Raw genomic sequence first — 22,020 nt, forward strand, 5'->3', positions numbered from 1 at the left:
GAGAGTTTCCAAGGTTGAATACTGTGAGGTGGAAGACCAGGTGGAAAGCAGGTAAAGGGCAGGAAGAGGAAGAAGAAAGAGAAGAAAGAGAAGGAGGGAAAAGTACTAACTTATAGCCTCTGATTCCGAAACCCAAACGAGCTTCTATACCTCCAGGGAACTATTCCCACCTGAGAGTGCGGAGTTTGTATTAGTCTTGTTTATTTCTCGATCTGTCTCCTGAATTCTGGAAAGTTTCAAGGTCGCCAACTTAAGTCAAGTTGTTCCAAGCGGCGACCATTCAGGCTTGACCCAACCTTGCAGAAAAATTACTAGACCAATTTGATTCATGTTCAAGGTTTAAGATACTCAAAAAGGAAAAGGTTAATGAGAGAAAAAGGACTAGTAGTTACGTCGAGAAACTTACTGATAACAGGTGTCTTCAAGATCATGCGAACTTGTCCACCGTTTTATTAGGAAGGAACACAGGTTGAGAGAGCAAAAGCAGTTTGTATTCAATTATATCGTAACTTCAAACATTTGAACGCATATGCACATATAATCAAAGCAGTCTATGAATCTATCTATTGGGTCTTTGTGTCATTAATACCAGCCTCACTTGCAGGAGGTGTGGTCTCAGTGGAAGTAGCAATTTCACCACTGCTCTGGGATTCCGAATCCTCGGCCTTAGCCTCAGCCTCAGCGCCCTCGGCACCTTCCGCAGAAGCTTGGGCCTCCTGAACATTAGGAATCAGGTCAGGTGACAGTCTGGAGACAGCATCCTCAACCATGTCCTCAACAGTAGCACCACCGAGCAACTTCAAGACTGGCAAGTCGAGGTCCAGCTCGCGCGAGAACCAGACTCGCATGTCAACAGCAACCAGAGAATCGATACCGAGCTCAATCAGTGGGGTGCTGGGAGAGATGACACCATCCTCCGGGCGCATACCAAGAAGCTTGTACAAGACAGCCACGAAGCCAGCCATGAGAGCCTTGTTGACTCCTTCCATCGTAGTCTGGTCCTTGAGCTGATCGCGAACTGAGGTTGCGCCACCCTCACCTTCCTGGGAAGCGCTGGCGCGCACACGGCGGTACCAGGAGAAACGGGGGACCTCCAACCAAGGAGGGGGGTTCTTGGCATCGGAGTCGACAGGCCGAATGGCAGAGTGGATCTCCCAGGTCGGGTACTGGGCACTAGTCTCGGGCTTACCAGCCTTGACGGCCTCGGCGAAGAACTGGAGGTAGTCCCACTCGGAGATGTTCTCGTAACCCATTTTGGCAAGGTGGTCAAGGAGCTTGACATCACGGCGAGTGATGTATCCAATACCGAAGATACCGGCCAAGTTCATGACGGAACCGGCAAGGCCCTTCTTGCGACGACCCTCAGCAACGCTAACCATGAAGGAGTTGGCAGCGGCGTAGCTGGACTGGCCAATGTTTCCGGTGACGAAGGAGAGCGAAGAGAAAATGATGAAGAAGTCGAGGTCATTCTTCTGGAAGAGGGAGTCAAGGAACTGAGTGCCCTTAACCTTGGGAGTCAGGGTGGCGTTAAAGTCCTCGAAGGACTGGTTGGCAAGAACACCATCATTCAGCACCATGGCACCGTTACAGACACCAGCAATTGGAGGGAACTCTGAAGTGATGTGGGCATAGGTCTTCATGACCGATTCAGCGTTGGTGATATCCCTGGGGAAATTGTTAGTTAAGAAGATGATAAGTAATGAAGATGGTTTGACTTACATAGGAAGGCACTTGACAACGGCACCAGTGGATTGCACCGAATCGATCCACTTATCGCTGACCTTGGGGTTGCGAGAAGTGAGAACAATGTAGCGGGCACCACGCTCAACCATCCAGCGGGTGAGCGAAAGACCAAGCTCTCCAGTGAGACCGGCAAGCCAGTAGGTCTTGTCGGAGCGGAACTCAACGTCATCCTCAGGGGGGCAAAGAGCACCAAAGGCAACGGACTGGTCAGCAAAGTTAAGCACCTCAAGAGTGGCGTTAGCCTGGTCACGCTCGAAGCCAGGAGCCTCTTCCAGGCTGACTTGCTGCACGCGCTCAGTGGTTTCGAGATCGGAGTGAGCCTCAAAGAAGGCCTGGCCCTTTTGAAGTAGCTCAATGGCGGCCTCGGGCTTAGCCTGTTGCTGCAGGTAAGCCTGCTCACCCAGGAAGTCGTTGGGGGACACCCGCTTGACATAAGATGGCAGGTACTTCTCGATGTGCTCGCCCGACTTGGAAGAATCGTGAGCACTGGGGAAGTTGACATAAGTGGACAGCTTGGCGGGGAATGCAGCCACAATAGTGCGGCGGTGGGCCCGAGGGTGGATGTACTGCAGCTCTTCAGATGGGGAAGATGTGGTCAGGCTAAGGGCGGTGCTGCGCTCTTGAGCTAGATCCTTGAGAGCGGCTGCCAGTGCAGGTGTAGGTTCGTGAACCATAACAGACTTGCCCTTAGCAGATTGTGAAAGGAGGTAGTCACCCAGCAGGTAGCTGGCAACGGAGACGAGCAGCTCCTGGGCCTGGTCCAATGAGACATCAACGGAAAGAGTCAGATCTTGGGGCAAGGCGATCTTGGATTCCAGTGTCTCGGAGAATGCAAGAACGGTCTGTTCAGTGCCAACAATCTGACCAACAACCAAGTGGAGAGATCCAAGCGAGGGGATTGCGAGGGGTGCCAAGGTCGAACGAGAAACCTCAACTTCAATGAGTCCCGGCTCGGTAACAGCCCAGAATGGCTTGCGCACTTGCTTCACATCGCAGACACCATTCTTAGAGCTAACAGCAACGACCGCGCTCTTGAGGTCAACCTCCTCGTAGATCTTGCGGCGGGATGCGTTGTACCGAGCATCCAGAGGCTTGCAAGGTCCAACACGAGGGACGGTGGCCTTTCCACCCACGAAGCGAATCTCGCGCTCCAGCACCCAGGTAGTGACATAAGGCTGAGACCAAGTTCGCCAGACAGCAGCAATGTGCAGCTTCACTAGCTCGCTAGCAATCAGCTTTGTGTCGATGGTCTCGCCGTCGGCAAAGTCAATGACCTGGATCTTCAGGTCCGGCTTCTCGTGAACCAAGGCGCGGGATGTACCAACAATCATGTTAGCGTAAGGGTTTTCAGCGCCCACGCCGTGAGTCAACCAGAGAATGTTCTGAGAGTTCTCAGTCAGGGTCTGAAGAGCACTCCAGCGCTCAGCAGTGAGGGGCCCAAACAGGTTGGTGTCGAGTTCCATCAAGTTAAGAACGAGCTGCTTAGCTCCGAAGTGGCTCTCGGTCAAGTCCTCAATTCGGGCAACGATCTCAACCTCCGAGTTAAAAGGTTCGAGAATTGCGAGAACTTCATCCTGTATCTTAGCCGTGGCCTCGGTCTGGCCAGCAATAACCAAAAGCTTGGGCAGCTTGATAGAGTCCCTGTTCTCCGGGCTGAGGGGCTCACGGAGGAGTTGGATTTGAGAGTCAACGGCCTGACTCAACATCACACTGTAGGGTACAGTGAACATGTGAGTCTCGGGAGTAGCGGTCTCAATACCAGAGAATCCTGTCTTCTTCAAAAGAGCGTTCCAACCGCTCTGGGGGAGCAAGGGCTGGGGCTCTCTGCCATCCTCGGCCGCCCACCAGCCGGGCTTAGAGCCAGCATAGAATGAAGAGCGCACGTGATCGAGATCAGTGACCTCAAGCAGGACAATGTGACCAGCTGGCTTGAGAAGCTTGCGAAGGTTCTTCAATGTCTCTTCAATGTTCTTGGAGACGTGGAGAACGTTCGAGGCTACAATAAGGTCGTAGCTGCGCTCGGAGAAGCCCTGCTCGACAACATCTTCTTCCATGTCCAAAGTACGGAATACAATCTTTCCTTCTTGGTCCTTGAAGAGCTCCTGGGCTTCGGGGAAGAAAGAGGCAGAGACATCGGTGTAGGTGTAAGAGCCATAGTGGTAGTCAATGCGGCTCATGATGGCCTCGGTGGCTGATCCAGAGCCGGCACCAACCTCAAGGATATCCATTTGGCGGGCCTTGAAGGTGAGCTGCTCAACCAAATCACCAAAGAAGCTGTGGAACTGGGGCATTCCATATCCGGTCTGGTAGATTCGGTCAATGACCTCGAAGTCGTCGAAGAGCTCCACAAGAGAAACCTCTCCCCGGATGAAGGGGATGAGCTGATCTCCAAGTGTCATCAGGTGGAGAAGCTCCTCATTCTCTTGGGCGAACTCAGACATGGGGCCTTCCAGCTTCTCGTAGGTATCGTTCAGCCACTCCTTCTTGATGGTGGGGTGTGATCCAGCAGACACCTTCTCGACAACTGAAGCGACCCAGGTGAGGTACTTTTTGGCCTGAACTTCGAGACCCTCAATCTCCTCAGGCTTGATGGCATCATGCAGCTGCTTCATGTAGTAGAAGCAAGTCCGCTCAACGAAATGGGACTCCTCCCAGCTTGCCTTCTCAGACTCGGAATTCCAGAACTCGGTATAGGCGCGGGTGGCATCAGCCTTCTCGTTGCCCCAGTGGGTATCCGAGAACTTCTGGGCATCATCACGAGCTGTGATCTGGGTAACAGGAGTAACCTGCAAGCCTTCAATCTGGATCATTGCGTTGCCAGCATCGTCATATAGATCAATATCGCCACCGACTTGCTGGTTAGAACGCTCAACCTGCACATTGGCTTCGAAGGACAAATCCTTATCGAGGCAGCCAGTCTGGTTGCATGTGAAGGGGTTCACCTTGATAGAACGGATGATGGTAGGAACCATCAAAGTCCAAAGCTGACCATCACCTGGGGAACCAATAGCGGCAAATAGGCCCTGGAAGGCAACATCGAGAGGAGCCGGGTGAACAATAAGGTTAGTCTTGTAGTCCTCTTCGGTAGCAGTGTGAAGAACACCGGTAGATGCCAACTTTCTGCGGTTCAGGCTGGTGATAGTCTTGAACATGTCAGCATAGTTGTAGCCAAGCTTGGCCAAAGAGTCGTAGAAGACATCGGGGTCAAGATCAGTCATCTTGTCAGCCTCATTGGGAGGTGGGCGCGAAGGAAGAGTATCAGCGGAGCCGTATCCAAGGGTCAGCTTAAGATGAGCAGTGGAGATGGTCGTCAAAGCCGCGTCCTTAGTCGGACAAGCGCTGCACACGAAGTCACAGTTGATCATGTCAGCAGACTCATCCCGCTGAATGTTGCAAATAGTCACAGTGATCTCGGAACCGATGGTCTCATCCAGGAAACCCAGAGCCCAGTGGATTCTCAGGTTCTCAAGCTCCACAAGATCCATGGTTTCACCGAGGTCATTGACATATTCCTTGGCGGCCTCGATAGCCATGGAAGCAAAGCCAGCACCGGGGAAGATGGTCTGGCCCTGAATAGAGTGACCACGGGTCCAGGTGATCTCGGTTGGCTTGAGGAAGTTGCGCCAGCGCATCTCGTTCTCTCCGCTGTCCATGCGAACACCCAGCAGCTCGTGGTGGCCATGCTGACGCATACGCATTGACTTCGAGACACGGGACTCAGCCCAGAAGGTTTGACTGTGGTCCCAGGTGTAGCCGGGCATGGTGCGCAAGAATTCAGGCTTGTCAGCAGAATCGTTGCTTGCAAATGCGGCGTCGAGGGGTCCAAAGGCCACATCCGCGCCACCAACATTAGCCCAGACAGCACCGACAGCGTCAGTGAAGGCTTCGACATCGTTTGACTTGCGACCTAGAACACCGAAGTAAGGGATTGTAGTACTCAGGGCCTCTTCAATTACCATGCTGGCCGGACCCTTCAGGGCCGGGTGAGGACCGACTTCAAGAGCCATAGCGGGGGCACCATTCTTCTCGAGGGCGCTCTCAAGAGCCTGTGAGAACAGAACGGGCTGTAGCAAGTTATCCTTCCAGTAGGAGCCAGCAAGCTGCTCGTTCATATCGCTGGTGACGAGATCACCGCCAAGGACCGAGGAGTACCACTTGCAGTTAGGGTTGGGCTCCTGGATGGCGACCTTGACGCGAGACATAGCATCCATGTATGGGTCAGAGCAGGGAATCATGTGGTGCGAGTGGTATGCGGTATCGACTTTGAGAGAGCGAACGAACTTGCTCTCGTCCTCAAAGATGAATTTGGCTCGCTCAATTGCCGACAAATCACCAGACATGGTAACACTGGAGGAAGAATTGCTTGCAGCAACGTTGAACTTTCCAAATCGCTTCATAGTAGAAAGCTTGCACAATTCGTCCGCATCTTCCATAGAAGTACCAACAGCCAACATGGTACCAGTCGATCCGTTGGGGGCACCAGCAAGCTTACCAAACAGACCACGGTAAAAGGCAATCCGGATGGCATCGCGAGCGGTCAAGAAGCCTGCGGCGAAGGCAGCACCAATCTCTCCACTCGAGTGGCCGACAACAACATCAAATGTGATACCAGCCTGCTTGAGCAGTTCGACAAGAATGATCTGCACGGCAGCGCATAGGGGTTGCGAGTAGGTCCCTTCCATTACACGGGAGCCGTCAGCAGACTTGGCCAACTCATCCTGCAGAGACCAGCTGGGACGGTCCTGCTCGGGCAGAGATTGAAGGGACTCATCCAGGGACTTGAGAATGGAAGCGGCGAATGGAGAGGATTCGACAAGTTGGTAGCCCATACGGGGCCACTGTGCACCCTGGCCAGTGAAAATACCCAGAATGGTGTTGGCCTTGTGGGACGGACGGACACCAAGGGCAGTTCCATCAGTCTTCTTAGCCTCAAGGGCGGCAGTCAGCTTGGTGCGCAGGGTCTCTAGGTCAAGAGCCGAGAAGGGCGCACGCATAGGGAAAGCAGATCGGCGCGAAAGGGTCCAAGCCAGATCACGGAGGTTGGTGGTCTCCTCATCCAGATCCTCGGAGTAAGACAAGAAGGTCTCAATCTGGCTAACCAGTGACTTTTCGGAGTTGGCCGAGAACAGGAAGGGCACTGCAGCAGTAGAGCCACGAGTGACAGTCTGAATGGCAGTCTCAGGTTCGTAAGACTCAATGATGGCGTGGGCATTGGCACCACCGAATCCGAAGCTGTTAACACTAGCGCGACGAGGAACGCCAGCAGGCAGCTTGGGCCAGGGCTTAGCGGCCTTCAGGATCTCGAGGCGACCGTAGTAAGGCTCGATATCAGGGTTAAGCTCCTCGAACAGCATGTTAGGGGGGATGAAGCCATGCTTCATACCGAGCGAGGCTCGAAGCAGACCGGCAATACCAGCAGTTCCCTCGGTGTGTCCAATGATTGTTTTAATGGATCCAACGTACAGCTTGTCGTTGGGGTCCTGGTTTTCGTTGCCTTCAAAGAAAGCACGGTAAATTGCACCAGCCTCTTGAGGATCTCCAGCCTTGGTACCTGTACCATGGGCCTCAAAGTACTGGCAGCGGTCAGTGTGGGGGTTGAGACCAGCTCGGGCGTATGTCTGGCGGATCAGTTCGGCCTGGGCAACGCTGCTGGGCATAGTGATACCAGTGGTCCGGCCATCCTGGTTAACACCGGTCTCGCGAATAACGCAGTCGATAGTGTCGCCATCACGAATGGCATCACTCAGACGCTTGAGAATAACAGCGGCGACACCTTCACCACGGGCATATCCGTCGGCCTTGTTATCCCACATGCGGCTGCGGCCAGTGGGAGAAAGCATGTTGACGTTGCTCTCAGCCACGAAGTTGGTGGGTCCAAAAATTAGATTAGCTCCAGCGGCGACAGCCAGGTTAGATTCGCCCTTTCGAAGCAGCTCAACTGCTTGGTGTGTGGCGATAAGACTGGAGGAGCAAGCGGTATCAATAGTCATGGAAGGACCAGTCCTGCAAAGAATTATTAGTTGACCTGCCGATTTTGCCGATTTAATTGAGGTTCTCTGGAAACACTTACCAGTTGAAGAAATAAGACACTCGGTTGGAGAGAATGGAGGAGGCGGTTCCTGTCGCGGCGTACTTGGGGATGGATTCAAGGTCGTGGTAGGTAATATGCGCATAGTCGTTACACATGACACCGACGTACATGCCGGTTGAGGAGCCAGACAGCTCTTCGATCTTGTGGCCAGAGGCCTCGAGAGCCTCATAGACCACCTCCATGAGGATTCGTTGTTGCGGGTCAATTCCCTCAGCCTCGGAACCGGGGATGGAGAAGAACTGGGCATCGAACTCGCGAGTGTCCTCCTCGATTTGGTAGGAGTGCAGTACGTTGCTGGTACCGTGGTGACTGCCATCCTTGTGGTAAAAGCCCTCGGCACTGAAGCGATCGATCTTGCTGGCGACGTCCCGCGGCGATTTCATCAAGTCCCAAAGTTTCGAAGGAGAGTTAGAACCACCGGGGAAGCGGCAGCCGCTACCAATGACAGCAATAGGCTCGTTCACGTAGGCCATTTTGGATGATGGGGTCGGTTGAGTAAGAAGGTAAAGTTGAATAGATCAAAAGGCAAATGGATGGATGTAAATATCAAAGTCGCTTGTTAATGCGTTTTTGGCTGGTGAACTTTCTATATTAAGAGAGCCGAGAGGGTATTGTATTGAATCGAATTGAATGCGATGCGATGCGAAGAGTAGAGAATGAGCTGGTATGAAGATTAATGGAGTGGTTGACTTGGGGTACTTAAAGCATCTCAACCTCTATCAGCCTCGAACAAGCGCGCCGACACGTGGAGACGCTCACACATGGTTGTAGCTTGCGGCGTGGGGGCCTTTGGGTCGGGTATACTCAAGAACCCACAGGGATAGACCGTAAGGATAGCCCCCACTTACCCCAGTGGGATCCCGAAGCTTGGAAATTCATGCTGACCATTACCGGATTGGGGAGATATTAATGGAAGATGATGGGGGCCGGAGCCATGTCGGAGCTGATGGCTGCAGAGGACTGAAGAGGAGTTTCAAGGGCCTGAAGATTCTTAGTCATTTTACTCCGGACTTAATTATAAACTGCCACTTTGGGCCTAGCTCTGCCTTAGTGTCAATTGGCGTCTTTTAATGTTTTTCTCTAGGCCTTCCTCTGCAGAAAAGAAAAACAATTATCGAAATATTTAATTAATAAGAATTTAAACGTCATTCCAACTAATCTTCTTAATCTTAATCTTACTCATGCATGAGGAAGGCTAAAACTTGAAACTCCGGGGGCAGAATCCCTATTTTTGGCTCCCTACCATCCATACTAAGTCTAAAGCATTCGATTTCACCTTTTTCAAGACACTTTGGGGGCTATACCTACTCTTGCCAGCCACCACATTATTCAACTCCTATACTCCTTTTCGCCCTGTAAAGTCCGCCATGACTTACACAAGGCCTACCAGATCAAAGCATGTAATTTTGCTCAAATCTCCATTCTATCTGCTCTCATTTATCTTCCCAGCCTCTGCCTATCCAATCTGTCCACGTTGACGATTTTTCTCCGACTTCATACCTACATTCAATCTTAACCCTCCACCATGGCCGCCCCGTCCGAAATCACCGTCAGGAATCTGAGCGGTAGATGGAACTCGGTAGGACACTATTGAGACTCCTCAAATAAATATTTCCACTAATGACATGAGAACTAGAACTCGGAGCTTTCCGACGATGTCACTCCGCTTATGGAGCTTCAGGGCGTTCCCTGGATAGTTCGAAGCATGCTTTCCAGAGCTTCCATCTCTGTCACTCTTACACAGTCCATCGATGCGGAGACTGGCGTTTCCCGGGTGGATTCATCCCAAACCTCAATGGGCCAGGTTGTTGAGGAGGCCAGGGTTCTTGACTGGGAGCCTCGCGACCAATCTCACCTGATATTTGGTAACATGACAGTTCGGTCGCGATTCAGTGCACCAAATGACGTCGAAGCTGCATTGCGGGACCGCTCTGGGTCCGGCGAGCCCGACTGGGATGGCGAGGTCATTGAGATCGAAGTACGGACTGTTGGCTGGACAAGCATTACGGTCTGGGGCTTCACAATTATTGATGGAACAAGAAGATACATTCGACGAACGATCGCAAGGAAAGGGGAGGAGGAAAAGATTATTCAATTGGTCTACGATTGGGCTGGTCCAAATGAGTCGTAAACTGCTACCCGACTCTTGGGAAAACTTTCTTGGTATTCTCAAGTGCACATGTGCAGCCTTCAATCAATGTTCAATGTTGGAAACTTTTTAGATACATAAAGACGTGCGGGATTTGATCAACTTTGGAATTATTTCAACATTTAAATGCCTATGTAGGTACTTTCAATTTGTCGCGGAATCTTTCCAAGACTGGTTCCTTCAAACTCATATATCCTGCGAGATTTAACATGAATCCGCTCTATTGAGTAGTACATATACATAATCAGTTGCAACAAATGTTGAAGATTCCAATTTTTTTATAAGATAACATTGAAACTCCGATTGATTGTTCCAGGGCTCAATTGAACATGTACTTCTGAAAATTAGGAACATTTGTTTGAAAACAGCTATGTGATATAGGTAGTGTTTATAGGGTCTTACAATAGTCTTTGAAACATCCATCAAGCAATGTCAATTGATTCCAAGGTTCAAACGCACTTCAAATGTTCGATTTTTGCCTAGGCGATGATTTCAACCTTCCGAGGAATATTCTGTGAAATATATTACGGTGTACACACAGTTTCTACCGACCTACGTATGATATTTTTAAAATTTGGAACCCCAGCTAAAGTACACCCAGGTATTGGGCAAGGTCAAAGTTGCAGATAGAGGTAATATATTTTTATTGATCAATCCAAGTTTCCATGGGTATAAAAAACATTTGAAGTAGATTAGCCGAGCCGAAAAAGCAAATCCACAAACTCAAAGTGTCGAGATTTGAAAAATCCCTCATATTACAAAACAAATATCGTTCTTTCATCAATTGGTCGGATGGTGTAGTTGGTTATCACGTATCGTTAACACCGATAAGGTCCTGGGATCGAGCCCCAGTCTGATCATCTTTTTTTCCTTGATTTTTGAGGAAATTTGCACTCATTCAGGTCAACTACTCACTGCGTAGCGTTCGATCAGAAAAAATTCAGCATCACCAGGCTCTTTGGTTTAACAGGTGGCGGGGATGGTTTGTTATTTCCATATCAGCAGCGTTCAAAGCAAGGCACAGCTTGTGCTTGCCAACGTGGTGGATCCACTACCCACCACTGATGGTCAACCCGGTAAAGTATACTAGTCATGTATTGCTTGTACTGAGCTTTCTTCACAACACCCCTCGATGTTGAATTCCTCCCTGGAAGTGTGCTTAGTAGAGAGTTGTATAGTAATAATCTTATGCTCGTATATCAGCGCTGTCCTGTATTTCACTCTTGGATTCCATCTCCATGGTAGACTGGTGTGTTCATTATTGTTCCCGTTGCTTGGTGTGCCTTGTTATATGGACCTCACATCTCAGATGGGCCACTAGATTGAAATTCGATATGAAGACAGCGCATGCACAGGAATTTCTACTGAGACTTTCTTACAAAGCAACGTAGGATCTGACTTCCGATATTGAATAATTATTCTAATATTTGAAAGCATTTTTGCATCATCTCGATGGATTTGGTGCGATAATTTACTAAGTTATTTATTTTTATGGCGCCTAGAGATTTTTTAGAAAAATCCCTGGTGTCTTTCAGGTCACAACATTTGAATCTCCCTGTTCGGCTTAGAACCGGAACTGCGGCGGATGTGTCCAGTGCCCATTGGCTACAACTTTCAAGCCTGAAACACAGCCTTGAGATGAGCTGGCGCCCGCTGATATAAAGCGCTCAGCTATCGAAGCGCCCAAAAGTGCGGCGTATAAATATGTACAGTTTCACTATCTCCAGGCCAATCAAACATTTGAAGATGATAAATTCACTTTTATGCTGACGCTTCAATCATGGCACGTAGGTGTCTTGTTCTGTTTCCGCATATCAAAGGTAGAAAGGTCCCAGGGGTACGTGGTACCATACATATATGTGGTACATAGGTAGTAGCATAGATCTGGTCTCAGGAACCTCTCGCTGATCCAGCCTTGGAAGTTGTAAATTGATTATTTAAACCAGACTTTCGAACGCAAGTCGATTAACTCAACCCTGGCAAGCACTTGAGTACCCATCCATCGCCATCATCTTTTTCTCTCTCTTTTCATCCGTCCTCCAGTCAGTTGCAAGACGTGAAATATGCCGTCTAACAAGAAACGGTTGTACATCGCGCTGTACCCCAGTGGTACAGTAAATAATGAGGAACGCAAGTGAGCAAGCGAGAACTTTATGAATGTAATTTATCTACAAGTATTGACCATTCAAGATACCACTGGGCTTTCCTGATCGGACCTAAAGAGGAACGCAACGATGTCGTACCAGGCAAGCATTGTCATGTCAAAAACTCTCCTTTTGGTTGGGTTTATGAAGGGGTTAAAATTAAGAATGTCCGAAATACCGACAACCTCTTAGCGCGCATTGTCATTGCCAAGGTTGAAGACGAGGAGCGTCTGCTTAACCTTTTTCGACACCTCCCAGTTGTGCAGGGCAATCCAGAGTGGAGGTGTCGCACGTGGATCGCGAGCGCGCTTGCCGAGATTGCGAAGGATGGGGAGTGTGTTGGCACCGCAGAGCTGGATTGGGAGAAAATCGAGGCAATTGCGAGGGAGTACGTAGGTGAGAAGACTGCCGGTGGTCGCTACGAATCTGCTGCAGATATAATGCAACCAAAGCCTACCTGGGATATGCTTGAGAACAAGGAAAGTGTATCCTAGATGTTAGCCCTCGTGAAATTTCACAGAATGGTCATTGAAGTGGACATCGTTGCAACTACTGTTTTCATTCCCAGGCCATGTCATTCAGAACAGGGTATTATCCATATGACTGCACATCAAGCATCTATCAATATTCACCCCACCATTTGTTGCGAACTTGTTCCATCTTGAGTACTTCAGGGTGTGGTACGTCAAGGAATTTATCAAGCTTGTCCTGCCATTCTGTTGTTGTGACATTACCATGCCAGGACGATGTATATTCCCAGTAATCCGGGTACCACCCCGAGAACTCCCAGTCGATGATTCCAACTACGGTTCCCCCACGAACAATAATGTTGCTCGGATTGATGTCTCCATGGGTGAAACATGGAGAAGGCCATGGCCCATCTTGTTTGCTTATCATATCCTGTAAGTCGTGCCAATCCTGATCCCTTTCCCTATCTTTGAGATCCTCGGGTTTCAGTTCTCGTCTGAGCCAAAAATGGAAATCTTGTATTTTTTTGAACGGGCCAAATCGTGGGTTTCCATAAGGTAAGCGAGAGTCGTACAGAGACCCACCAACACAGCTTTCCACCGCCGTATCTGGTGGAGGTTCCAGGGAGCGCAACTCCTGGAATATCTTTTTTAACTGCGAAAGAACATCCTCAACTGATTCTTCGGACAGGCTTCTCCAAGCTTTCGGTAGAGATTCACCTTGTATCCTTTCCATGACGATATACGCTCTTTTCTTGTGCAAGAAGGAGCAATAGACTTTCGGCACCGGAATGGTCGTATTTTCAGCCAAGTATTTCATAGTTGCACCTTCTGTGAGATGAGTCCAATACCCTGATTTGACGATTTTGTGTCTTGAGATTGGCACGCAAGGGCCATCCCGTGAAAAGAACTTTGCCGTAGTATGCAGCGCTAGTCGCGTCAGAATACGGCGAAAAAAGTGGTTGTTTATGGCGAGGTGTTCGGTGTCGATGTGAGGGTCCACATAGTGTTCGGACGCTATATACGGAGTTGTCATCCTTTCACTAGACAATAAGTCTAGCAGGATTCAGGTCTTTATTCAAGTTGTAGATGACGGAGGATGGACCCTCGGGCGTGTGGACTTGAAGGCGCAGTAGGTGAGGGCGGTCAGTGAAAACACGCCAGCTTTTCGTAGGGAGTTGTGCAGAGTTAGGCAAATGAGGAGTTTTGAACGGGGCAAGCCAGGTCTTTTTGTGCAAAGAAGCCTCAATGGAATAGGTTCGTTGGTTGGCAGATCGTGGAAGCTGGTATTTAGGCGTATTTGACAATCGCGAAGTCAACACCGAAAGAGCACGCGCGTTTTGGATCGGGATTGCGAATACGATGATGAGTATGGAGAGATTGCAACGCTTACAAGGCTTGTGGTAGTAGGCGACGGCGACGACGACGGCCAAGGATCATGTGCGGCTGGTGTGGTGATGGTTGCGATGGTGGATCGTGGTCCTCTTCGGTCCTCTTCGCGCTGTCAGGAGGGACCCGCTTTAGTTACAGCGATCGTCTAGTAAGCAGTTCGGTACCATACTAGGTATTATACCATTTTATGGCGAGGCAACCGAAATATTACTAGTGCATTCTTATAAGCGACCTGGATTCTTTAACCCTTTTTCTCATAATTAATCACCATATAAGACCAAAATAAATTATTCACAATGTGTTCGGAAAGTAGTAGTACTATGTACATGTGTTAAGAGAGGATCTGAAGTTGGGCGGCTATACCCGAGTACCGTGGATCACATCAATTCCTCTTCCACGCCATCTCCTACCAGCTTGGTTTCGTGCCCCCAGTACAATCCTGACGCCATGTCACATTGTCTATACGAAACCACTCGTAGTTAGTCCCACACGCAGATACCCCTCATTCTCTTCAACAATTTTGAACTTTTCTCCTCTCTTGCCCGGTCGGCATTTTCAAGTTGACCTTGCCTTCCATCTTGTGCTTGTGCTTTTGTCTTCTTTCTCTCAATACCATCGACACAGGGCAATATCTAGGGGGCAGAACAGTTCAATTATTTTTGGTCCTGGCTGCTTACTTCTGCAAACACAAATGTCGTTGGAAAAGCCAACAAAGACTCGACGGCTCATTGCTGAAAAGCATGTTAAGACCTCATTATCATGACAGGCTATCGAGCTAACTATTACTGCATTGATGATTAGCAATCAGACGCCAGACCAAAACTACAGACCTTGAATGACGAGACACGATAACTGGGGGAGCTGCAGAGTTGAATGCTAAATATTGTTCACGTGGTGCATACTGCGTGAATTGAAACCAATTATTCTTCTTCCTCGCCTAAAACTTCATTGTACGCCAAATCCAAACCGCCCCCAAAAAGAATTTCAAACTGATCTGCATCCTCCGGATTGGTAAATACGGAGTCTCCGACGTTGGCAGTTTCGATGTACTCATCCTCATCTTCCGCCGTACTCAAAAATTGGGCCTCAAGTTCGTTCATCAATAACCCCCCACTGAGAGATATTTCCTCCTTCTGGATTTCAGTTTGTGGCTGGTCTGAGGCCGAATCTGGACCTGCATCAAACGCCATGTCCCCTCGTAGTCTATTCGACACGCTAATGCCAGAACAAAATACCTCCCTCCGGAGACTCCGATATACGATCGCAAAAATGTGTGAGACTGCAGCCTCTCCCGAGACCTCACGAGTGCTATATGTGTTTCGCTTTATCTGCAGGTCCAAGGGTGCGGTTGGGAGTTTCATAGCAGTGGACGCGCCTAAAAGCGGATCTATGAGGCACCCAGCCTCACTTCCGCTGGAATCATTCTGATCCACTTGATCTGATTTTTGTTCATCTGAGTTTTCTGCACAGTCAGCTTTGTCAACAAATTGTCCCAGTAAGAAGCAGTCGAGACCCTGAATAGATTTTATACCGAGAAAATGTATACTAACCTTGAGTGGGTTTGCCATTTATATCCTCTTCGGCTGGCTTTGCAACAAGAAAACCGACTATTAGCCATCGCTTGGTTGTCAGGCGCGAAAGCTGAGGCATTATCTTGGCCCGATGATTATCAGCGTCCAGCAAGCGCTGGAGGGCATCCTCCTCATTGAACAATCGATATCCGACGACCCTGCGCTTAGAGGCATTCCTCTGCACTCGGCCGCTTTCGTCGATCTCGACACCAATACTTTTCGCGAGCTTGGCTTTTAGGGACCATGAGCTAGCCCGCTCTAAAAGCACTTGAACTCCATTGATAGGTACTGCTTTCCAATCAACATCCTCCTTGAGCTCCAAGCCGGATGGGCGCCAATCCACTTTTTGCATGGGATTACTTATGTCTTCCACGATAGCCCCCAGCCACTTCAAGTCGCCCCCATCTGAATCGCTCACTGCAAGGGGCCCTAAGGCGTGAAGCAGCCAGAATGGTTTATTATCCTTCATGTCGAAGTCTGAACATTGAACAAGAGGGGGGTAGACTGGCGAATTTTCTTCTGATTGAGAAGTCTAGAATTTTACTTCAAGGCGTAAGGGCTGTTGGAAAATACAGAGAGAAGTTCATGCAATTATGTTAGGCCTATTGCTACTTGCTTGTTTCCCACGAGCTGAAAAAAAAATGTGGCGCCGAGCACACGTCAGCTTCGAGGGATGACCCAGACTGGCGGTGCTTTTTGCTATGGCAAATTCAGCTCCCCCGCTGGTGAACTCCGATACGTATTCTATGAAAATTAGTCGGAAATTATATCCAATGGGACCGTTTGGAGGATGAGTAGGCTATCCATGGATAATATTGAATGTCGCAGGGTGTTGAGATCCAGCTGCCAATTCTTTGAGGTAGGAGACTAAACCACTCAAGCGCCCAACAATGAAGCGGATTCGAAGTCTGCATGACGGTCTTCCTTGCATGACATTGTGGCTCCAGGATATTTGGCAAATTATCTCGACTTACGATGATATTTGGGCTCCTGTCGCATCTCTGATGATCTGGCTTGGAAATAGAATACCGTGGCTAATTTGGGTGATTCCCAGGCCGTCAGGCACTACGATATCGGGAAGACGCTGCACGTTGGAAAGAGGAAGCTGGGGCCTTGGATTCCGGTGATAACAACCAGGGCGCTTGTACATGTAATGGTTAAAGATCCGCGAAGTCGTAGTATCGAGGATTCGAAAACAAGATGATAATTTGAGGACATGAGAGCTATGGCCACTGTACGTTCATAGAGATAGCAATATCAGCAAACCATACACGTTTTTCTAAAGTTGTTTCTACAAGCCGCCCGCGCGTCTGTTGTTGTTGCTGGCAGTGGGTTGTGCGGAACTCGGCAGACTTTCCGCGGACTAGAGCTGGAATGTACTTCACTTCACCCTTGACCATAAAAAGATCTTCGGATTGACCGGAAACCCAATGCATTTGATCTTGCATAGCTACGAGTGAAAATTGGAGAGGTAGCAAAAGAAAAAGGGGGGGGAGGGGAAAAAGAAAAAAAATAATGAGCGACGCAGGGATCGAACCTGCAATCTCTTGTGAATTCGCAACCGAAAACAAGCGCCTTACCATTAGGCCAGCCGCCCTTCATGTGTATTCCTTTGATGTTAAATAACTTATATCCTTCAAATTCCAAACCGCCCGGTTCATTAGAATGCCACTTGCAATAATTCTGTGGACTTTTCCAAACCAAATCAATTTTTCTTGGTGCATTCTGACCTGCGCATGCTTCTTTTTGCGCCTGGTCTATCATGTGAGTACTTCAAATTTTATGTAGATACAGGGTTGATCGTGGGCCTACTTACTAACATTTGAACATTTGAAGTATATATTTGCATCAATCTTAGACTGCGTCTACGTGCGCACGAGTCAAACATGAATTGATCCGAATGTCAACTGGTATGTATAATTTGAGGTCACGAGCCCTGAGGGTGTAAACATTTGAATGGAAAAATCTCGACCTTTGCCGATCTCTGGAGTGAGTATTCAAATGTTCAAACCAGTTGACATTTGAAGACTTCAATGTTCACAATTGATCCATCGACCTCCAGGGCTAGAGTGGTGACAAGGCAAGCTTAATAAGCGGCCATTTCTCCAATGTTTTGATCCTCCCGACTCGGAAGTTCCGACGTCCATGCCTTCCAAGCAAAAACAGTAATCTCTGCACGTTAGATTCATACAATTCACGTCTGGGCGAGAGAAAAAAATCGAGCAAAAGTGAAAAAATATTCAAAGAGTTTACACCAAAAAGAATTGAGCGACGCAGGGATCGAACCTGCAATCTCTTGTGAATTCGAAGCCGAAAACAAGCGCCTTACCATTAGGCCAGCCGCCCAGATTGGCAAAAATTGTGGTTGTCAAAACATATAACCCAATGAGGCTTTTGCCACATTATGCTGCGATAAGGTGAGCCATCAAAGGGTGAAAACCCATTTTCTGTTTAAAAAGTAGAACATTCCGACTAAATATCACACAAATTTTACACGTTCCAAGTTGAAGTTCGAGTCAATAGTTATGTATGTATTGCTAACAAATAATTCAACATTGAAGAGAGAAAAATCAATGAGATGTACCGCATCGTCCTACAGATTCACAAAATAAATCGTCAAGTCTGCCAGCGACTTACATCACCGAGTCGGCAGATCATTGCCTTATTGCCTTTTCCAGAGAGCAACCTTGGTACCGTTCAAACTGCTCATCGTAACAGCTAATTTCTCTTGCCAAGGCATAGGATCTCTGGCCTCCACGCGACCGAAGGCTTGCAACAACCGTACAACAGTGTAACTAGCCTCGACCAGGGCATTTTGCTGTCCAAGGCAAAGTCTAGGTCCTCCATTGAAGGGCTTTATGAAAGTCAGCGATGTTCTAAATCTCCCTTGAAGAAAACCAGAAGATCAGAAATGTCCCAGGCAGACTTACTAGGAAACCCCATCCCGGGCGGAGGGGTACCTTTTCATCCATCCAGCGCTCTGGGCGAAAGGTTTCAGCATCATCTCCCCAGATCTCAGGAAGTCGGTGCATAGCCCAAATCGAGTAGAATACTCGACTTCCTTTACCAACAAACATCGGGGATAGCCCATCTGCACCTCCTCCATGTGGAAGAACTGTATCGTGGCGTGCGAAGCGCATGTTGATTGGGACTGGAGGGAGAATGCGAAGGGCTTTGGGTTGTTAGTGTATGATGCTCCGAAAACCTTGGCAGAAGGGCCGAGTCTCACTTACTTTCATTCAGTACGCTCTTTAAATAGGGCATTTCCTTCAAAACTTTGTAGTCGGGGGCATTGCCATCCAACTCCTCCACCTCCCGACTTAGCTTGTTCCATGCGTCAGGATTGCGTGCCAGAAGATAGAAAACACTGCTAAGCAAGCCCGCCGTGGTATCTCGGGCAGCCAAGAGAACGTTAAGGAGTTCGTTTCGGATTTGAATGGGATCACTACAGGCGCCTGCCAGCTCTGCCAGCAGATTGTATCGGCCTGCCTTGGTGTTGCCCTTTAGGGCCTCGCGAATATACTTGTCGGTGAACTCATGAACGACTTTACAGGCCGGTTCGAATTTGGCGTCACGAATAAGCCAGGCCAAAGCACCTAGCTCACCTCGCTTGTGAAGAACTTGCTCCGCGTGGTCAAAAGCTTCGGAGAATTCCCAAGCGGGAGAACCCACGGCACTTCCCTGGCAACTCACCGACTGTCCCAGCAGAAAATCCGTGGCACTGTCGATGGTCAAATTAAAGAAAAGAGGCTGTAAATCAACTATCTCTCCATCGTGAGCCGGAATACAAGAGATAAGAGCTTGAACGTGTGTTTCAAGGCTGCTGAGGTCGGCAACCTGCGTACGTGTGAAACTAGGACGAATCAAAGCCTATTCGAGGTTAGCCAAAGGCATCTGCCTACGGAGCGATCACGCCTGTCTGTATATTATTAATACCAGGGGAGCTACGGGGAGAAACTCACTCTCGAATGCTGCCACCGTTCATCGTCCGTGGTGAAGATACCCTCTCCCAACAAGGGCCCCATGGCGTGCATTCTAGGACCAATACCATAGTCCTTAAAATTTGTTGCCAGAACAGTCTTGATATTCTCAGGGTCGCAGGTGGATATGATCTCTTGAGCCATCACTACTGCTGTATTGGTGCGACCGATTTCCATGGCTCTATGGAATGTCTGTTGCAAGCTGATGTGTTCTCGTCTAGTCTTTTGCAGATGCTGGTAGGCGGTCCAACCAATAATGCGCTCCTTTTGGGGAGCGCGAACGGGAGCTTCACATCCGTGAGCTTTCTTGAAGGAGCGGATCTCCAAGTATCGACGGACACGCAAAAAAACTAGCACGATCGCGACAACGATTGCGACAATGCGCCAAGGGCTTTGAGCCATGATCGTGGAAAGCATGGTTTGAAAAGGTGCAGCACGAAAAAGCTATCTAATTTTGATAAGAAAAAATGATTCCTACCACCTAGTGGTAGAATTGCAGTTTTATTGATCCTGTGATGAGTATTCGGCCAAGTGGAGAAGGTTTTGAGAGTACAATGGTTCTAGTCGAGATCTTCCAGGGCTGAATACTTGGTTTTACTCGGGACAAAAATCTCCCTAAACAGACTCATGGATAGTCATGCCACATTCGAAAGTACTTAATTACATAGTCATAGATGATTATTCGATTGGGGTCGAAAATATCCAAGTTTCATCCAAATCTATGGATGATGTCCAAGCTGACTGGAACCTTTTGGGAATCCATGCTGAAAGTCCACGTGGTTTCAAAAATAAACGTTTTGTCATTGCCATTTCTGGTAAAGATCCCCAAGGGCCCCTACGTTTCTCCCCAAAGCCCCCAAAATAGTGAAGGGGAAAAAGGTGGTAAAGTCTCACTGCGGCTACAGTGAACAAGACACCTAATCCAGTAAGCGGAAGGTTAATCATCACCAACTCCGGGGGCCAAAACAACATCTCGCCCCCACAATGGGGGCGTCTCGTCTAACCAATCCTAGCGCGCTTACCGGCCCTTCAGGTACAGTTTAGTTTGGCAATGAACTAGTAAGTAAAGATTATGAAGACGCATATAAGTTTAGTCAATAAAACATACGACCTGCCTCAAGTTCAAATATTCCTTGAAGCCCGGTAATTCACAGATCATACGACATTCCTCAGTCTACTTTCTTTTTTCTCTTTTTCAATATACCCCCTCGTCAAGATACAATTAAGCATAGCGTGAAAAATGTCTGCTCCTTTCATCCCCGAACAACAGACGGCCATCATTGCCGGCCCAGCGGGCGAATTCCTGGTTTCGGATACCGTAAAGGTTCCCACTCTTATGCCCGACCAGATTCTCGTCAAGACTGGCGCGGTCGCATTGAACCCCGTCGACACTAAACTTATTGGTGACTTCGTTACTCCCGGTGTTATGTTTGGCTTCGATTGTGCTGGCACAATTGTCGCTTTGGGAAGCGAAGTGCCAACGGACGAGTTCAAGATTGGTGACCGAGTATGCGGATCTGCCAGTGGAAGTAAGATTGCACCTTTCTTTTGCTTGATTTGACGAATTCGAAGTTAATATTGATTTTTTTTTTTCAGTGAACCAGCTGAAGCCACTTGGTGGTTCTTTCGCCGAATACGCTAAGCTTCAAGCCAACATGAGCTTGCATGTACCTGATTACATGTCCATTGAAGATGCGGCTTCATTGGGTACCTCCATCGCTTCGGCTGCCATGTGTCTGTTCTGGTCGCTGAAGTGGCCTGGAGATTTGTTGGAAGGTGCTAAGCATGGAGATGAGGCCAAGCCTCCTGTTCTGGTTTACGGTGGAAGTACTTCGACCGGAACTATGGTTCTGCAGTTGCTGAAACTGTAAGAAATTTCTCAACGGAATTAGAATTGGAAGAAAATTACTAACAATGTAACCCAGGTGCGGCTTCCCCACAATCGCAACTTGCTCTCCTCACAACTTCGACTTCGTCAAAGGATACGGCGCGGATGTGGTTTACGACTACAAGTCCAGCGATTGTGCGGCCAAGATCCGTGCCGACACCAACAACGAGCTTGAGTACATTATTGACTGCTTCGCCGAGGATTCCTCTATGCGGTTCTGCTACGCTGCCATGGGACGTGCCGGTGGAAAGTACGTGGCCCTGAACCCATTTAGCGAGCACTTGCACAACCGTAAGGTTATCGAGCCGGACTGGATTCTGGCTACCCGCATCGCTGGTGATGGTTCCATGTGGCCCGCTCCCTTTGCCTGCCCCGACGAGCCCAAGATCCTGGAGATCTCTCTGCCATTGTACCGCACCTTCCAGGTGCTATTGGACGAGCGCAAGATCCGCCCTCACACTGTGCAGTTAGAGGATGGTGGTCTCAGCGGAATCCCCGAAGGAGTGCAGAAGATCCGCAGTGGAGCAGTCAGCGGTGTGAAGCTGGTTTACCCCATTGCTGCTTAAGCGTTTGGAATTTTGACACCGCATGATGC

At 48.9% G+C, this 22,020-nt stretch overlaps 8 protein-coding genes across 8 annotated transcripts; 3 read left to right on the top strand and 5 right to left on the bottom strand.

Annotated features, from left to right (window-relative positions):
* Positions 1-563: 563 nt before the first annotated feature.
* On the bottom strand, positions 564-8,307 carry N7466_001199 (putative polyketide synthase; the record flags this gene model as incomplete). Its single annotated transcript, XM_057160597.1, has 3 exons — positions 564-1,665; positions 1,720-7,746; positions 7,814-8,307. The coding sequence occupies 3 exons, from the start codon at positions 8,305-8,307 to the stop codon at positions 564-566; spliced, it is 7,623 nt and encodes a 2,540-aa protein (XP_057026845.1).
* A 1,052-nt stretch (positions 8,308-9,359) lies between these two features.
* N7466_001200 (uncharacterized protein) lies at positions 9,360-9,965 on the top strand (the record flags this gene model as incomplete). The annotated part of the gene is made up of 2 exons (XM_057160598.1): positions 9,360-9,413; positions 9,471-9,965. The coding sequence occupies 2 exons, from the start codon at positions 9,360-9,362 to the stop codon at positions 9,963-9,965; spliced, it is 549 nt and encodes a 182-aa protein (XP_057026846.1).
* Positions 9,966-12,046: 2,081 nt separating this feature from the next.
* On the top strand, positions 12,047-12,621 carry N7466_001201 (uncharacterized protein; the record flags this gene model as incomplete). The annotated part of the gene is made up of 2 exons (XM_057160599.1): positions 12,047-12,117; positions 12,174-12,621. The coding sequence occupies 2 exons, from the start codon at positions 12,047-12,049 to the stop codon at positions 12,619-12,621; spliced, it is 519 nt and encodes a 172-aa protein (XP_057026847.1).
* A 127-nt stretch (positions 12,622-12,748) lies between these two features.
* Positions 12,749-13,630, bottom strand: N7466_001202 (kinase-like domain-containing protein; the record flags this gene model as incomplete). Its single annotated transcript, XM_057160600.1, has 1 exon — positions 12,749-13,630. The coding sequence occupies one exon, from the start codon at positions 13,628-13,630 to the stop codon at positions 12,749-12,751; it is 882 nt and encodes a 293-aa protein (XP_057026848.1).
* Positions 13,631-15,531: 1,901 nt separating this feature from the next.
* On the bottom strand, positions 15,532-16,026 carry N7466_001203 (uncharacterized protein; the record flags this gene model as incomplete). The annotated part of the gene is made up of 1 exon (XM_057160601.1): positions 15,532-16,026. The coding sequence occupies one exon, from the start codon at positions 16,024-16,026 to the stop codon at positions 15,532-15,534; it is 495 nt and encodes a 164-aa protein (XP_057026849.1).
* A 754-nt stretch (positions 16,027-16,780) lies between these two features.
* N7466_001204 (uncharacterized protein) lies at positions 16,781-17,159 on the bottom strand (the record flags this gene model as incomplete). The annotated part of the gene is made up of 2 exons (XM_057160602.1): positions 16,781-17,007; positions 17,138-17,159. The coding sequence occupies 2 exons, from the start codon at positions 17,157-17,159 to the stop codon at positions 16,781-16,783; spliced, it is 249 nt and encodes an 82-aa protein (XP_057026850.1).
* Positions 17,160-18,219: 1,060 nt separating this feature from the next.
* On the bottom strand, positions 18,220-19,939 carry N7466_001205 (cytochrome P450; the record flags this gene model as incomplete). Its single annotated transcript, XM_057160603.1, has 4 exons — positions 18,220-18,411; positions 18,488-18,729; positions 18,791-19,427; positions 19,520-19,939. 4 exons carry the CDS (start codon positions 19,937-19,939, stop codon positions 18,220-18,222), a joined length of 1,491 nt encoding a protein of 496 aa, XP_057026851.1.
* Positions 19,940-20,777: 838 nt separating this feature from the next.
* Positions 20,778-21,991, top strand: N7466_001206 (zinc-binding alcohol dehydrogenase family protein; the record flags this gene model as incomplete). The annotated part of the gene is made up of 3 exons (XM_057160604.1): positions 20,778-21,066; positions 21,134-21,404; positions 21,463-21,991. The coding sequence occupies 3 exons, from the start codon at positions 20,778-20,780 to the stop codon at positions 21,989-21,991; spliced, it is 1,089 nt and encodes a 362-aa protein (XP_057026852.1).
* Positions 21,992-22,020: the final 29 nt, after the last annotated feature.

This window comes from Penicillium verhagenii, assembly GCF_028828195.1.
Source record: "Penicillium verhagenii strain IBT 33310 chromosome Unknown utg000002l_segment0_segment0, whole genome shotgun sequence".
Classification (NCBI taxonomy): domain Eukaryota; kingdom Fungi; phylum Ascomycota; class Eurotiomycetes; order Eurotiales; family Aspergillaceae; genus Penicillium; species Penicillium verhagenii.